The sequence below is a fragment of the Rhinolophus ferrumequinum genome, chromosome 9 (genome assembly GCF_004115265.2).
Source record: "Rhinolophus ferrumequinum isolate MPI-CBG mRhiFer1 chromosome 9, mRhiFer1_v1.p, whole genome shotgun sequence".
In the NCBI taxonomy this organism is placed as follows: domain Eukaryota; kingdom Metazoa; phylum Chordata; class Mammalia; order Chiroptera; family Rhinolophidae; genus Rhinolophus; species Rhinolophus ferrumequinum.
The window spans coordinates 16,493,946-16,511,792 of record NC_046292.1 but is presented as its reverse complement, the minus strand read 5'-3'; the positions used below and the strand labels follow the sequence as shown (position 1 = coordinate 16,511,792).

Here is a 17,847-nt window from a genome sequence, read left to right as displayed (position 1 = left end):
AAGTGCTTGGCTTAGTACCTGGCACAGAGAACACGCACAGATCCCGCCAACGGTGTCTGAGGCTCTGGTGGTGTTAAATTGGCCCCGAACTCTTCTTGGTACCGTTAAAAGTCCCGTCTTGGAATTCCTAACTGTGGTTATTAACAATGAACCGTTTTCCTCCACTGCCCTCCCCCCATCCACGGATTTACTGATCCCCTACCCTCACCCCCCGGGGTTGGGTAGAACAAACGAAGTGGAGGCGCTGCAGAGTTAGAGCGGGGTCAGCGCCGGCAGTCAGGTTCCCGTTCTCCGTCTCAGCTGCGGGGCTGCCCCGGGGGAAGCCCCTTTCCGAGTCCCGGCCCACGAGGGGCGGGCCCGCGGCTCGACCTTCTCTGTGCTACGGGCCGCACCACCTGCCGGTCGAGGTGTGCCAAGAGTCGGGACGGGCCCCGCCGGGCATGCGCACGAAGGGCCACCATGACGGGAATCCGGGGCCGGGCCCTCCTGTTTCTGTTGCTGCCGAAGTCAGCTCCAGGTAAGGACACGGGGAGAGTTGGGGGCTGCGGGGCGCCCCAGCCCGGCCGCGCCCACCCTTGGACCCTGAGCTCCGAGCAGGGAGGGGCGGAGGCCGAATCTTTCGGCAGCCACCGGAGCGCAGTGAGAATCGCCTTGCCCACCCAACACCAAGTTTTCTTCTTCCAAAAACTGAAGCCTTTGGGTATTCCCTTCCGGGAGAAAACTGATCCAGTTTTCTGATGCCAGTTCAGCTTCAGGTGAACAGGAAAAAAAGAGACAGTGGCAGTTTAAAAAGCAGCTGTATTTATTTATGAAGTGCTTTTTAAGGTCTCTTAAAAAGCCCTGTTTTCTGCATGAATACACGCCTGACCCCCACTGGTAGGGCAAGTCTGACAGAAGTGCTCTGCCAGCCCAGCAGTCCCCTTCCATTCCTCCAGCTGGGGGTGTTTTGAGATAGGACCCACCCACCAAGTCCCAACCAATCCAGGGAGAGATGGTCCTGAAATTGTCTCCAGGGTATCTTCCTAGTCTTAGACTCATAATTTAAGACCTAGAAGGGCTCTTGGCCGTCATCTAATAATTATAGTAAAAGCCAACTTTTATCAAGCAACTTCTTTGTGCTGGGCGCACATTATCCTATTTAAGCTTCACAGCCCAAGCATCTTATGATGTAGTTATTTTTCTCCCTTTTCAGGTGGGGAGACAGAGGCTCAGAGCAATTAAGGGAATTGTCCAAGAAGGGAGGCAGAGGCGAGACACAAAACAGAGAAGACTGAGGCTGAAGCAAACATGCCAGCTTTGACTGTGGGGTGGGTAGCTGGCGCAGGGCTGTCCACCAACCTAGGTCATCCCAGGGATGCCCCAGCCCCTGAGGCCCCACCCCCCGCGTGCCCCACCCCCCGCGTGCCCCACCCCCCGCATGCCCCACCCCCCGCATGCCCCACCTGATGCCGCCCCAGCAGTGAGTGTTTTGCAGCTGATGAGGGAAAGTGTTGGGAGAGGGACGGAGGGGGTCCTCTGTCCCCGTTTCACTGTCAAACTGAATAGCTTTCCTGTCTAGACCTAGCTGTACTTTCACCAAGGGGTATTTATTTATTTATTTACTATTGGGGAACAGTGTGTTTCTCCAGGGCCCATCCGCTCCAAGTCATTGTTCTTTCAATCTAGTTGTGGAGGGCGCAGCTCAGCTCCAAGTCCAGTCGCTGTTTTCAATCTTTAGTTGCAGGGGGCGCAGCCCACCATCCCATGTGGGAATTGAACCGGCGAACTTGTTGTTGAGAGCTTGTGCTCTAACCAACTGAGCCATCTGGCCGCCCCTCCGGAAACTCAGCAGCAGCTCGTTGTTTTCAATCTAGTTGTGGAAGGTGCAGCTCACTGGCCCATGTGGGAATTGAACCGGCAACCCTGTTATTAAGAGCTCGCGTTCTAGGCAACTGAGCCATCCAGCCACCCCTCACCAAGGGATTTTTAATGTACACAACACAAAATGTGGTGTGATGCTGTAGGGCGAAGTACAGCCAGGTCCCGGTTCAAATCCTGGCTCCCACATGAACTAGCTGTGCAGTTTCAGGCAAATTATTTATCATCTGTCTCTGAGCCTAGTGCCTCCCCATGGAAGGGAAACCACACCTAACCCATAGGATGATTTGTCCTGATATATAAAATGCCAAACCCGTGCCTGACACCTATTGAAAGCTCAGTAGAAGGTAGCTACTCTAGCTGCTCTCTCCATTGTAGCCAAGCTCAGACTTTGGGTCTGTCCTGCCCCTGGTACTTTATAAGCAGCTGGCAGACAGATTTGGACCTCCTGTCAGTCCCCTACTAGAAATTCCAGAAGCTGGGAGCGGTGACAGCGTCAGCATCCCTATGATCCATTTCCAACTCAAAGACACAGGATAGTGGGGAAATAGTCACCTGTATTTGAGTTGAAAAGGCCAGGGATAGGGAGCCCAGCTGAGTGCCATCAGTAGAACTGGCCCCTCTCTCCGTAATGCCAGTCTGTAACCTGTATGGATTTCCATCACGGTACATGTGACACTTCAGGGCACTGAATTCTCCAGGCACCATAGGCTCCGAAAGGGCTGAAATGGAGTTATATGCTTTGAAACCTCTGGCACGCAGTGGTCAGTAGATGCTCTTGACCAATAGTGGTCCATAGATGTTGTAAGAACAAAGCTGAACAGGCCCCATGAGAACCTAGAGCTCAGGTTCTATGTATAGAACCTGTGTGGTCAAGAGCTCAGACTTTGGAATTGGCTCAGCCTAGATTTGAATGCTGATTCTACAACTTCTTAGCTGAGAGAGCCTCAGTTTCCTCATCTGTAATGTCATAATCATAATTAGTACCTACCTCCTAGGGGCCTGGGGAGGAATGAAAGAGAAAATGAAGCTACTGTGCTTAGCATAGTGCCTGGCACACAGGACTCAATACACATTAGCTGCTGTCACCATCATCATCACCACCACCACCACCACCACCACCACCACTTCTTAGAGATGTCAGGGAAGACTCCTTGGAGGAAGTGACGTTTGAATCAAGTCTTTAAAAGATCAGATGGTGAACACCAGGCAGTCAAAGACACCTGGATTCAAAGACACCCAGAAGAATGCAGTGGTGTGAAAAGGGTGAGAAGGGAGATTATTGACACAGCCTGGCAAACCTGTGGGGGAGCTGTCAGGAAAAAGTCAACCAGGTGGCCTGACCAGGCCAAGTTGGGCAGGGCCTCACACTCCTTGATAAGGAGCATGAACTTTATTCTGAGAGCAAGGGAAGGGCATGGAACTGGGCAGTTATGTAATCAAATGCATATTTCAGAAGAACAGGGTTAGCAGTGCGAAGGAGCCAAAAAGGGGAAGTAAGGGCCAGTTAAAGGTGGTCAGGGAAAGTGTCACTGAGACAGTGACAGATGAGCAGAGACGTTGAAGACTCAAGGGAGTGAGCCAGATGGATATCCCGGGGGAGAACTGTCTAGGCAGATGGAACAGCCCATGAAAAGGCCCAGAGGTGGAAATATGTCGGCGTGCTTTGGTAACAGCACAAAGGCCAGTGTGGCAGGAGAGGAGGGAGCAAAGGGGAGAGTAGTGGTTCAGGGGCTTGTGAGTGATTGTAAAGACTTTGGATTTTATCTTGAGTGACATGGAAGCCATTAGAGGGTTTAAAGCACGGAAGTGACATGATCTGACTTCATTTTAACCCTTGCTGTGGTGTGGAGAATGCACTGATGGGACAAGGTTGGAAGCAGAGACACCAGTTAGGAGGCCTTCAGAATAATCCAGGTCATCACAATATTTGTTCATTCACTCAACAAATATTTATCGTGCATCTACTAGTGCCAGGGACCAAGGAGTCCATTAGATGGTTCCTGTCCTGTGGTCTACTGGAACTGTCAGGTGTCAGAGTGGGCAGGGGCTTCGTCTCAAGGCACAGGTGGGCCACTGAGGCCCAGGGAGGGGATGGGGCTGCAGTACAGCCAGTTGGTGGCATGGCTATCACGGGAATCCCGACTCGCGGGTTCCCAGCCTCCACCATGTCCCCCGTGCTTCAGCCCTCCCAGATGAATCCTGGTTCCTCAAATTCAGTGAGCTTGTGACTGCCTGCGCTGTTCGGCTCCAAATGGCCCATGGCAAGAGCAGCCAGGAGTTCCAGGCTTCATGACCTCTCTCTCCCCCACAGGGAGGCCCTATCTGTCCCCTCCTCAGAATGTGACGCTACTCTCCTGGAACTTCAGCGTGTACCTGACATGGCTGCCAGGGCCTGGCCATCCCCTAAACGTGACCTATCTTGTCGCCTATCAAAGGTAGAAGGGAGCCTCCAGGCTGGTCGGTTGGGGAGGGGGCTTCTCTGGGAAAGCTGCACTCGGAGTAGGCAGCATTCGTGGTTCTCTGGGTCCCACGAGAGATAGCATGTGGCAGGTATTTGGAGGGGGCATTTAATAAAGGTCTGGAGATGGGAATGATGTTGACTAGAGAACAGAGCACAGGTGATAGGCCTTCCAGGGGTGGGGGTAGATGTTTGAGAACAATCAGAGCTGGGCTGGGGTGGAGCTGTGAGGGCCCAGCGATGGAGTTCATGAGGACCTGGATTCAGTGTTTGGAGTTGGTCCAGCAGATAAGGGAGAGGGCAACTGGATCTTCCTGCAGAGTCTGTGTTAGGCATCATTAGATGATCACCCTTGTCCCCCCGGAGCCTTCATAAAGCTTCGGGGTCCTTCTCAACTTGGCAGCCCAGGCAGCCACTACGCATCCAGAAGAATCTGAAAATGGAAACAGATTCACCATCTTTGCACATTGATGGGGATCATTTGAAGTTCTTTAGTAGGAGAGTAAGATAAAAGCAGATACTCAGAAGGATTGATCTAGAATTGGTGAGGAGGAGGAAGGGGAGGGAACTGGCACGTACTCAGGACCCACCTGGAATGCCAGGCTGAGTGCTAAGAACCTTGCAGGAATATTTCATTTCTTCCTCCCAGTATCACCAGGCAGGCACTGCATTTTTCCCATTTTAGATGTGAGGAAACTGAGCTCAGAGAGGTACCGTGATTTGCCCGAGGAAGCTAGTGATGGAGCCAGTCTGACCCCGAAGCCTGTTCCATTGTGGTCCCTCTGCCTGCAGCATCCAGATGTTAGTGATGGGGGCCTGGCTTGGAGGAGAAACTGCAAGAGAGCTTTCTAAAGAACGAACTGTATAGAACTGTATCAGGAAGTAGAAAACACCTAACAAATACTGTACGTGTGCTGTAAAATCAGCACTGAGTTAATACATTAAACCTATTTAATTTCACACAGTCCTTTGAGGAAGGATGAAGTCACTCCACTCTACAGTTAAGGAAATTGAAGCACCAAGAGTGTATTTTGCTTAGAGTCACACAGCTGGGAATAGTGGAACTGGCATAAATTGATTAAAGAGTTGAAAGGTCATCCTCTGGGCCTTTACAATATTTTCCTTCTCTTTTACACTTTTTAAACACCTGTAAGGATTGCAAAATGGTGGTATTCTAATTGGTTGGTTTTTTTCATTTATTAGTTGGAGTTATTTTATAAAGAGATGCTTCCTCTATGTAGTATTTGAAATTCAGAAGTACTATTCAAACAAGCAAGACAGGATACATGCTTGATTTTTTTTTCCATTTATTTACCAGTTTTCAAGATAATGAATTGGTTCCCTATCATCTCCCAAAGGTGATTGATTCATTTTTTTTATTGTCATTATGAACGCAAGTATTCAAATGTATCTGATGGTTTCAATCCGTTGCAACTTATTCTACTCAACTAAGCTTGAATTGTCCCATCCCTGGCCAGCGAAGGTCTCTTCAGTTTGGTTCCTGAGTCCTTTTAACTTGACCCTGGTAGTCTTTGATATCTGTAGTGCTATAACATCTCTGTTATAACGAGATGTTCCAGGCTCATTTGCGCAATTCCTAACCTAAAACCTGAAATCAGCCATTTTCCACTTAGTAGGAAAGAGTTTTAAAGAGCACAACCTGTGTGTTCTGGTTGTTCTGATCACTACTTAGCGATTGCTTTGAGATCTTTTCCGTGAACAGAGTGAGGGTGATCTATCTATTGATCTACCTATAGATCGATAGATATAGTTAGATATAGATAGATAGTAGATAGGTAGGTCTATATATATATATATATGTATATATATATATATTTATAAATATAAACGTAAATATATAAATGTAAGTAATACAAATATAAATATACATTCCGGCTCCCATCTCAATTCTGGCTTCTACTGAGATAGCTGATTAAATCCGTAAGTCACACCCAAGATCTCTTTATCAGATGATTTTCCAGCCCCACTCTGCGTATTCTCTCCAGAACATGCATTCTCATTTTCTGCAATATGCCCAGGCTGAGAACTTTCCAAATCTTCAATTTTTGCTTAACATTCCCTTCCATTTTTCGCTGTCTTCTCTCGTTTTACTATAAGCGGTATGGAGAAACCAGGTTCCATCTTCAACACTTTGCTTTGACATCTCCTCAGCTAAATACACAAGTTCATCACTTTTAACTTCTATTTTCCACAAAACACTAGAACACGATTCAGCCAAGTTCTTTGCCACTTTATAACGAGGATCACCTTTGTTTCAGTTTCCAAAAAGATATTCCTCCGTTCCACCTGCGATCTCCCCAGAATCACTTTTAAGATCCATATGCCTACCAACAGTCTTGTCAAGGCAGCTTCAGATTTTTTCCAACATGTACCTCAAAACAATTTCACCCTCTAGCCAATACCCAGTTGCAAAACCACTTCCACATTTTAAAATATTTAATTAATTAATTAATTTATTTATTTATTATTATTATTTTCAATTTTTTATTGGGGAATATCGGGGAGCAGTGTGTTTTTCCAGGACCCATCAGCTCCAAATCAAGTCGTTGTCTTCAATCTAGTTGTGGAGGGCACAGCTCACTGGCCCATGTGGGAATTGAACTGGACCTTGGTGTTACGAGCACTGCGCTCTAACCAACTGAGCCAACCGGCTGCCCCCACGTCTACATTTTTAGATATTTGTTACATTAGCAACCCATTTATGGGCCCAAAATCTGAGTCCTTTTAGTTTAGTTTGCTAGGGCTGCCATAACAAAATATCATAGACTGGGGGAAGTGGGGGTAGGAGGTGGGGGTGGGAGGTGGCATAAACAACAGAAATTTGTTTCTCACAGTTTTGGAAGCTGGAAGTCCAAGAAGCTGTCTGCAAGTTTGCCTTCTCCTGCGGTGTCTCTCCTTAGCTTGCAGATGGCCACCTTCTCTCTGTGTCCTCACATGGCCTTTTCTCTATGTGCGAGCATCCCTGATGTCCCTTCCCCTTCTTATAAGGACACTAGTCTTATCAGGTTAGGGCCCAACATTATGGCCAAATTCAATCTTAATTACCGCTTTCAAGGCCCTGTCTCCAAATACAGTTGTCCCCCCTTATTCATGGGTTTGCTTTCCGTTGTTTCAGTTACTTGAGGTCAACCATGGTCTGAAAATATTACATGGAAAATTCCAGAAATAAATAATTCATAAGTTTTCGATTGCACACCATTCTGAGTAGCATGATGAAATCTTGAACGGGGTCCTGCTGCATTCTACCCGGGACATGAATCATCCTTGGTCTAGCACATCCATGTTGTATATGCTACCTGCCTATTAATCACTTAGTAGCTGCCATAGTTATCAGATTGGTTATCAGAGAGAGAGAGAGAGAGAGACGACATTCATATAATTTTTTTTACAGTATATTGTTATAATTGTTCTATGTTATTATTAGTTATTTTTACCCTCTTACTGTGTCTAATTTATAAATTAAACTTTATCACAGGTATGTATGTATGTATAGGAAAAAGCATAGTAGGTATGTAGGTGTTCGTACTATCCACAATTTCAGGCATCCACTGGGGGTCTTATAACAAATGCCCCTAGATAAAGGTGACTGCTGTATAGTCACATGGGGGTTAGGGCTTTAACATACAAATTTGGGGGAACACTATTTAGTCCATAATACCTGATAAACTGGATTTTATCAAATTTAAAACTTTTGCTCTTAAAAAAAAAGCCTGAAGAAAATGAAAAAGCCAGCAACTGAGAAAAAATATTCACAATATATACACTGACAAAGGACTTGTATCCAAAATAGATAAAGAACTCCTACAGCTCAATAAGAAAAAGACAAATCACCCAAAAATATTTGAATAGCCACTTCACTAAAGAAGACATACGAATGGCCAATAAGCACATAAAAAGATGTTTAGCACCATTAGTCATTAGGGAATGTAAATTAAAGCTACAATGAGGTACTGCTACATACACACTACAATGGTTAAATTAAAAGACGGACAATACTAAGTGCTGACAAGAGTAACTAGAACTCATACATTGTTGGTGGGAATGTACAGTGGTCCAGTCACTTTGGAAAACAGCTTGACCGTTTCTTGTAGTTACACATTCAATTTACCAAATCTCCCAGATTCTACTCCTAGCTCTTTATCCAAGAGAAATGAAAACATGTTCAAACAAAGACTTACACATGAATGTTTGTAGCAGCTTAGTTCATAATAACCCTGTTATGGACTGAGTTGTGTCCCCCGCTCCAAATATATTGATACGTTGAAGCCCTAACCACACACCCCCTACCATGTGACTTTATTTGGAGTTAGGGCCTATAAAAAGGTAATTAAGATTAAATGAGGTCGTATGTCTCTATAAGAAGAGGAAGGGACACCAGGGATTCTCACACGCAGCGAAAAGGCCATGTGAGGACTCAGAGAGAAATACGGTGGCCATTTGTAAGCCAAGGAGAGAGGCCTCAGGAGAAAGCAAACTTGCAGATACCTTGATCTTGGATTTCCAGCTTCCAGAACTGTGAGAAATAAATTACTGTTGTTTAGGCCACCTAGTCTGGTATTTTCATCACTGCAGACCTAGCAGACCAATTAATTCATCAAGTTTTGTGTCTTCAGGGGTGAAGGCTTTTGGTGTCCTAAGAAAGTTGCCTGACGCACGGTCATGAATATACTCTTCTGTTCCTTCTAGAAGTTTTATAATTTTCGCATTTACATTTCTGTTCTTTTTGATTTTTAAAACTTTCCTTCTTTTCACTTTCTATTTCTTTTAAGGCATTATCTGTTATATTAATTGGCTCTTGTATTCTAGTCTTCATTTCTGAAATGAGTTTGTTTGTTTTATCTGATTCTTTCCTGTGTTCTGTTACTTACTTTTTGACCTTCTTTAATTCTTCTGTCTTACATTGTTCTTTCATGTGTCGTATCATTTTTTAATGTCTTTTAGAACATTTTGAAGGAGTCGGTTACAGTTTTGATCTGTTTATGTATGTTTTTTTGCATGCGTTTTCTGACTTCTTCAGTTGATTGCTTATTAACTTATTAATTTCTATCCTTTCTTATTTTCTGCTGTAAGTATTCAAAGCTATATGTTATCCTCTAAGTATTATTTGGCTGTATCTCATAAGTTTTTGTGTATATTACTTTTGTAATCATTCAGTTTTAGATATTTACTAATTTCCATAGTAATTCTTTCTTTGATCCATGAGTTATTTTAAAACATTTAAAAATTTTCAACTTTTCTTTAGTGCTCTTTTTGTTGGTTATTTTTAAGTGGATTATTTGCCATCAGAGGAAACAGTTTATGAGATACCTATTCTTTGAAATTTCTTGCAAGTTGCTTTAGTTTTGTTAATATATGTTAATATTTTTAATATGCTATTAATGTTCACGTATGGCTTAACAGTTTGTTCAGTTTGTTTTATATATGTTCATTAGACCAACTTTGATCATTATGTTCATTTTTTAATGAATTTACCGATTGTTTTTCTTTGTTAAATTGTCAATTACTGAGTGAGTTGTGTTAAAATGTTCTCATTGTAATTGTGGGTTTTCTGTTTCTTCCTATAGTTTGTCTATTTTTGCTCCAAAATATATCCTGAATTCAGCCCCTCCTCTCCAAGTCTACCACCATTCTCTCTTCAATCACTGCTGCAGATTCCTAGCTGGTTGGTCTGTGATTTTTCAAAATGTTCAAATACATAAATTAAATCACTGCCCCTATTCAGAACCTTCCAGGGGCTTCCTTTCACACCTGGAATAAGATCCCAACTCCTTACCGAGACCGTGAGGCCTCGCCTGTTCTGCCTATCCCTCTCCCCGCCGCCATCTCCAGTTTGTCCACATCTCTCCCTCTCTTGTCCACTGGGCTTTGGCCACACTGGCCTCCTGGCTTCTGTCTGGACAGGTCAAGCTCCTTCCCATCACAGGGTATTTCCTTTGCTGTTCCTTCCCCCAAACCTTCATCTAGCTCCCTTCTCAGCATTGCGGCCTCAGCTTCAATACTATCTTCCCAGCCTTCCCTCCGCTGCCTTTGGAAAGCAGGCACTCCCACCTTACCGGCTTATCCTGCACTCACCAGCTCCTGGGTTTAACAAGATTGTTATTGTCATGATTGTCTCTCATCCCCTCCCACCAGAGTATAAGTTCCCAAGGACCTCGTCTGTCATGCGTGGCTGATTCCCCAAGAACAATGCCCAGAACTCAGGTCTCTTCTGTGGACCTCAGTGTTCTCAGCAGGTTGGAGTCACGGACCTGCATGTCCCCCTCTGACATCCACATAGCATAGCATGGTGCCTGGCACACAGCAGGTGGTCCGTAACTGCCTGAATGAATAAGCATGCGGGAAATGCTTACTAATACTGGCAATAGCAGCCATCACAATGGCCCTGTGAGGGAGGCATGACAAGATGAGGAAACTGAGGCTCAGAGCAGTGACGTGCATAGGGTCCCAGCGCTGGTGAGGGGCAGAGCCAGGATTCCCACCCACGTCTGTCTCTCTAGAACCTGAGCTCCTAACTGGACTGTTCTCATTATGTCTCAGCCAAAGCCTGGCTGCTTGGACAGATGAAGGACAGATGGGTGGATAGACAGATAGATGGGTCAGGCAAAATGGAAGGATGAGTGATCAAGTGTTCTCTAACTTCCTTTGCCCCAAGAGGCTGAGTCCATAGCCCAAGCTCTCCTGTCTCCTCCCTCAGCTCTGCAAACCCCAAGCGGTGGCGAAAAGTGGAAAAGTGTGCAGGAACCAAAGAACTGGCATGTTCTCTGATGTGCCTGAAGAAACAGGACCTGTACAACAAGTTCAAGGGACGTGTACGGGCCGTTTCTCCCAGCGCCAGGTCGCCCTGGGTGGAGTCCAAGCCCCTGGAGTATCTTTTTGAAGGTAGGTCTACGGGGAAGGGACTGAGTGGGAGGCTCCAAGAACTTGGTCAGTGGCACTGCTGTCCTAGCCATCTGTCTCCCCTTTCCCTAAGCAGAGGGCAGTTCTGTGGGGCCCATGTCCGAGCAGTGTGACTTCAAGGCAGGGGGTTCGTTATAGGAGTGCCACCAGCAATTCAGCTTGTACCTCCTACTATGATGTTCATTATCTTCTGTCAAGCATGACCTTGGTCATGGACTACACAAGGCACTTTCTGTACTTATTTTTTTTCTGCTCAACCTCTCTCTGCAAAAAACAACCTTTTAAAATTCTGGTTGTAAAAGTAATTTCTGAACACTGTAGAAATTTGGGGCGGGGAGAGGATAAAAATAGAGAGGAAACATTTCCCATATTTACTGCATGCAGAAATCACCAGTGATAATACTGAGTGAGAAGAGTCCATTTTTTCCCCCAAAATATTTTATTTCTAATCCTTGCAATAAAACTGTAAGGTTCATTTTCATCAACATATTTTTAAAAAATAAATAAAGCAAAACTCACAGAAGTTAAGTAATGTTAATGTGTGCCAGGATATACAGCTAGGAAGTGGTGGAGATGGGATGGGAATCTGGATCTTTCTGATCTTTGACCAGATCGAGAGTGAGGTGGGGCGGTAAGAGTAGAGGATAAACACTCAGACGATAGCCTCGTGGAGCTGAGATCTGTACCTTGTTGTCCAGGCTTGTCACAATCCTTGAGGGCAAAATAGGGCTTGAAGGGAGGGGAGGAAAGGATTGAATGAAGAATGGCAGGAAAGGATGGCAGAGAAGGAGGAAGAGATGACTTGGGTGGGAGGCAGCTGTTTGGGTGGACGGATGAAAGGAGGGAAAGGATGGACAGGTAAGAAGAAAGGAAGCATGGAGAAGATGGTGGAGGACACGCCCGATGAGTGGGAAGGAAGGAGGCTAGATGGAAGGACAAATGCTTACTGTGAAGGGAGTAAACATGCGGGAAATGCTCACTGTGGCCCCCAAGTATGGATGGAAAGAGGTAGGATAGGAAGGAAAAGTAGATGACCAGTGGGTAAAGAGCATAGGAGCAATGCTGGCTTTCTGGGAAGGGATGGAAGGGCTGGAGGGAAGAGAGGGCACAGGAAGAATGAACGCACACGTGAAGGAAGGAAAAACAAGAAGGAATGATATATGGAAAGAAAAGTCGGATGGGTAGGTGGTAAGGATGGATGAATAGAAAGGAGGCTGATTGGCTAGAATGAATGGATAGGAAAGGAAGGAATGTTAGCTGGAAAGGAAGGGTGGGACGGCGGGGAGAAAGGCCGTCTCGCTAGAAGAATGATAGATGAACCACTGCAATGGCTGGAACAAGAGATCAGGATAGAGGGAAAGATGCAGAGAGGAGGTTACTTTTCTTTTGAATTAATGTTTTCTGCCTCCTCTTTCCTGAAGCTCTCCTGATTCTCCTCTAGCGCATCCCGAGCCTGAATGACGCTTCCTACCTTTTCCTGCCCTCCACCGTAGCCCTGGTCACTTTCTCTCTTGGGTTTTGGTAGTTTGCATATTTCATTTCACCCTAATTTCTTTCAGCTCCTAGAAGTCAGAGTCCAGGGAGGCCTTATCTCCCCATTCCCTCAGCTCCCTGCCCAAGGCTTAATACATAGTCAATGTCCCCTGGACTCTGACCTACAGAACTGTAAAATAATAAATTTGTGTTGTTTTAAGTTACTAAGTTTGTGGTAGTGTGTCACAGCAGCCATAAGAAACTAACACACATGGGCAGGATTCTGGCAGACCAGTGATATGTGAAGGGCACCCAGGTGGAAGGAACAACATGAGTAAAGGCAGGTTAACTGTGAGCTTGGCCTGGTCATTTCACCTCTCAGCCTCAGTTTGCCCGTCTTTAAAATGGGAGTAGTGATATCGCCTCCCGGGGTCATTGCAGGGCTTAAATAAAATGGCTGGGAGGCTCCTGATGCACAGTAGATGTTTGACAAATACTAGTGCCACTTTCCCCTTTTCTGGAGAGCTCTCTGAGCTGTGTGAGGAGCAGGCCCGCCCGGACGCAGGGGGATGAACTCACTGTGGCCCCCAGAGGGTACTGACAAGTCCTGTTCTGTTTCTGCCAGTGGAGCCGGCCCCTCCCGTACTAGTCATCACTTGGACAGAGGAGATCCTGCATATCAATGCCACATACCAGCTGCCTCCCTGCTTGCCCCCACTGGATCTGAAGTATGAGGTGGATTTCTGGAAGGAGGGGACCGGAAACAAGGTGAGAAGCCTCTTTCCTGCCCCCCCCAACTACCCCACCGAAGCCCAGTGCTCCTGCACACCTCCTCCAGGAAGCCTTCCCCATACATACCCCTGATTCTGCCCAGGACAGCTGGCCTGTGGCCTACCCCTGCCATTCTCCACGTAAGAGGCAAAGTACAGGACATCCTACCTCTGTCTATTACAAGTGGTAGCAACATAGCAGATTTCTTCCTACTATTCTTTAAAATCATGAAACCTGTTTGGTTTTTGGTATTTTTTTTTTACAATAAAATCTGATTGAGGTACGATGGGCTATGGCAGGCCCGCTTGCCAAGCCTCTGGATTCATTGCAGAAAAATCAGAAAATACAGATAAGCTCTAAGAGGAAAACAAAAAGGACCAGAGATGACCACAAATAGTTCTCTGATGTCTATCCAGTTTCAGACTTGTTTTCTGTGGGTGCACGTGTGTAAGTCTGTAAGTATTTATTTATGGTAGGGTGAGCAAACTTTTTCTGCAAAGGGCCAAATTGTAAATATTCGTGGCATTGCAAACCAGATGGTCTGTCACAGCTGCTCAACTCTACATCTGTAACACGAAAGGAGCCATAGATCTATGTAAATGAACAGGCATATCTGTCTTCCAGTAAAACTGTTTACAAAAAAAGAAAGAAAAGTGGCAGCTAGATTTGCCCACGGGCTGTCAGGCTGTTGTTGACTGACTCCTATCCTTATTCATTCTTTCACTGAACCAACATTCACACTCCTGACCCCCTGTGTCCTCTGGGTCCTACAGTGTACTTCATCCACCTAGGCCCATGCCTTCAAGAACCTTATGAATATTCTAGACTAGCAGCATCCAATAGAAATACAATCACGTAATTTTAAATGTTCCTCCTTAAATTAAGTTAAAAAAAGACGAATTTAATTTTCATAATATACTGTATTTCACACACGAGAATGTTATCATTTCAACAGGTGATTAATAGAAAAATGACTGCGATATTGTACATTCTTTTTCACGTAGTCTTTGAAAGCCGGTGTGTATTTTATATTTAGAACCCATCTCAGTTTGGACCAGCCACACTTCAAGGGCTCAGTAGCCACACGTGGCCAGTGGCTACTATATTGGACAGGCAGTCCTAGAATTTTCTGTGTCTGTAATGGCTGAATGATGCCTCCCCCCACAAAATAAGTTGGGAGGCCCTTAAGGTAGAAAGCCTGAGGAATATGCCCCTCAAAGTAAGGACCAGCAGGCCTTATATGGGGGTGGGGGTGGAGTGACCCTGAGTAACAGGGCTGCCTTTGAACCCAGATCATCTCTACCTCGAGACTTAACAGAAAACAAACCAGATAGTGTTGGGAAGTGCTCCCCTAACGCTTGAACTTTGCAGGAGAAGATGCTGCAGGATTACAGATGGATCCTGCCTGCCATCCCCACCCTGTGCTGGGGGTACGGAGCAGGCCCCACAGCAGGTCTGTTCACCTCTGCTTCTCTCTCCATACAGACCCGATTTCCAGTCACTCCCCATGGCCAGCCAGTCCAGATCTCCCTCCAGCCAGCCACCAGTGGACAGCACTGCCTCAGTGCCAGAACCATCTACACCTTCAGTGACACTAAGTACAGCGAGTTCTCCAAGCCCACCTGCTTCTCTCTGGAGGCCTCAAGTGGGTACAAAGTGGTACAGAAGTGGGGACTTTTTCCCTGGCCCTCAGGAGCTTCATCATATGGTGGTTAAGAGCGTGAGTCTAGAGACAGACTCACCTCGACTAAAATCCCGGCTCCGCCACACTCACTATGTGTCTTTGGACAGCTTACATCACCTCTCTGAATCTTGGTTTCCACAATCTATAGCATGGGTTTGTTCGCATGAGGATTAAATAGGATGATAGGGCGGGGCGGGGGTAAGGGGGAAGGTGAGGGGATTAGAAAACAGTCAGTAACCACAGGATGGCCACGGGGTTTTGAAAATTAATCTGGGGAATGTAATTTAGTGGTTACCAGAGGGTAAGGGGGGTGGGGGGTGGGAGATGAGGGTAAGGGGGATCAAATACATGGTGATGGAAGGAGAACTGACTCTGGGTGGTGAACACACAATGGGATTTATAGATGATGTGATACAGAATTGTACACCTGAAATCTATGTAATTTTACTAACAATTGTCACCCCAATAAATTTAAAAAATTAAATTAAATTAAATTAAAAAAAATAGGATGATATGTGTGAAGCCCTCAGCATGTATGCAACTGATAGATGGGAGCCATTGTTGTTGTTTATGTCATTGTTATTATTTTCCCTTCCTTAGGAGTTAACTGGGCGTTCCTGGCACTGCTACCACTTCTGCTGCCACTGCTGTTGGTTATTGCTGTAAGCCGTGTAATCTGGAAGAGCTTCACAGAGAACCCCTGGTTTCAGCAGGCAAAGATGCCGCGGGCCCTGGTATGGCAAATCTGGGGAAGTGCATCACAGCAGAGGGTTGTTGAAGAGGAAGGAAGTGGGGCCCGACTGAGCGGTAGTTCAGATAGAATATCAAGATGGCCCAAACTGCAAAACATCTATCTTTGTGTCTAAATTTCCACTATTAGTAATTCATTCCTTTGGCACCAAATCCAAATAATAAATATACCTGGAAGGGAGAAGTGCCTTAAGTCTATTTTAGTTAAATAACTTCATCTCTGCTAAGGATTTGTCAGGTCCTGAGGGCAGAAGCCCCAGCCTTGGGACTCAGGAGAGATGGCTGGAAGGGGACGGGGTAAGATGGGGCCAAAAGAGGAAGTCTTAGAAGGGTCCCAACACTTAGGTCACAGTCTAACCCAGGGTGAGTCTTGCCCAGGGTGACCCTGGAATTTCCTCACTTGTCTGCTGGGGGCCAGCTGGGGCAGGGGAAGCCTGGGGAGGTCAAGTGGGTCAGACTTGTTCAGATGGGGGCCTCAGAGGGAAGCTGGGCCATAGGTGAGGTTCAGTTGGCATTTGGGCTGGGTGGGGGCTTTGAGGATGGGAGGGAGTGTTTTCAAAGCTCTGGGACCTGCAGGGAAATCCCACTCACTAAGTGACAACCTCTGTATTAGGCACATCTGCACCCCACCCCACCCCTCCACCTTCCTATTTACGTGGAAAGTCGCCAGCTCGACTTCCAGCAGCTGGCACCTGCATCCTGGGGGCCGTCTCTGGCTTCTGGTGTCCACTCTGCCCGTGCATGTGGCCGGCTGCGAGTGTCAGGGAAGTAGCACCACCACCTCCTAGTTTCTCCCCTAGTTTCTCCCCTCACCTGGTGCTGCTCTGAGGTGCGGGTGCCGCACTGGCTCCCTGAGTCCCCAGCAGGGTTAAGCTCCAGCTGCTTTAGGGGTAACTTGCCGGATAACAGCCATCCTCGTGGCTGCTCCCCCAGCCCGTCTAATTTGCCCACTTCCTTGCTGGTGTTTCCTGGGATCACTTCCCAATGAGACTGCTTACATCTGCACCCTTGTCTCAGGGTCTGTGTCCAGGGGAAACCCAAATTAGAACAACCATGCTTCAGGAAAGCCTAAACGTTCTGTTTTTCCCTCCCCTCCCCAAATCAGGACTTTTCTGCACACAGACACCCCATTGCAACTTTTGAGCCCGGTGGCCCAGAGTCCCTGGATGACTTGGCGTTCTGTCCTCAAAAGGAAGTGACCAGAAGGGTCAGGCTGACCCCAAGAGTCACGGCCCCCGCCAGCATCCCGGCAGAATCAGAGGACAGTGCTGAGGAAGATGACGAGGACACAGATAACAGCGTCAGCTTCCAGCCCTACATTGAAGCCCCCCGCTTCCTGGTGCAGGAGCACCAGCCCCTGAGGCACTCTGAAGCAGGCGACCAGTTCAAAGTCTCCCCTGCCCGGGACTCCTCAGATGGAAGCTGGGCCAGCACTGTGAACTCCTCCCCCTGGGACGAGGCTGGGTCCTCTGGCTATTTGGCCAAGAAGGGGCCCGGTCAAAGGCTGAGTAGGGATGGGTGTGAGGAGCCGCTCCCAGTCCCCGAATTCTCCAAGGACTCGAGTTCCCTGGAAGAGCTCCCGAAAGACGACCTCTCTTCCTGGGCCAATTGGGGCTCCTCATCACCAACGTTGAATCTGGGCCCCAGGGAGCCCCTAGTTTCTCTTCAGACACTGACCTTCTGCTGGGACAGCAGCCCTGAAGAGGGAGAGGAAGAAGAGGAGGAGGCGAAGGAGGAAGAAGAGGGTGAGAGGGACTCAGAAATTGAGGACAGTGGTACCAGCATCTGGGGGGCTGACAGCCTCCAGAGGACTGAGGCCAGGGGTAGGACACTGGGGCATTATATGGCCAGGTGAGCTGTCCCCCGGCTTCCTGCCAAATCTGGTGCTACTGAGCTTCTCAAGGAGCCAAGATGCCACTGAGACTTGAAAGCC

At 46.9% G+C, this 17,847-nt stretch overlaps 1 protein-coding gene across 3 annotated transcripts; it reads left to right on the top strand.

Moving 5' to 3' along the window:
- The first annotated feature begins 277 nt into the window (after positions 1-277).
- Positions 278-17,794, top strand: IFNLR1 (interferon lambda receptor 1). Of its 3 annotated transcripts, none has more exons than XM_033113977.1 (7): positions 278-517; positions 4,172-4,295; positions 11,034-11,218; positions 13,335-13,477; positions 14,966-15,125; positions 15,765-15,898; positions 17,020-17,794. In XM_033113977.1, exons 1-7 carry the CDS (start codon positions 460-462, stop codon positions 17,767-17,769), a joined length of 1,554 nt encoding a protein of 517 aa, XP_032969868.1. In that variant the 5' UTR covers positions 278-459; the 3' UTR covers positions 17,770-17,794. The 3 variants fall into 3 exon arrangements, with proteins under 3 accessions (XP_032969868.1, XP_032969869.1, XP_032969870.1); XM_033113978.1 differs by lacking the exon at positions 278-517 and adding an exon at positions 3,496-3,526; XM_033113979.1 differs by lacking the exons at positions 278-517; positions 4,172-4,295 and adding an exon at positions 5,644-5,676.
- The last annotated feature ends 53 nt before the right edge of the window (positions 17,795-17,847 follow it).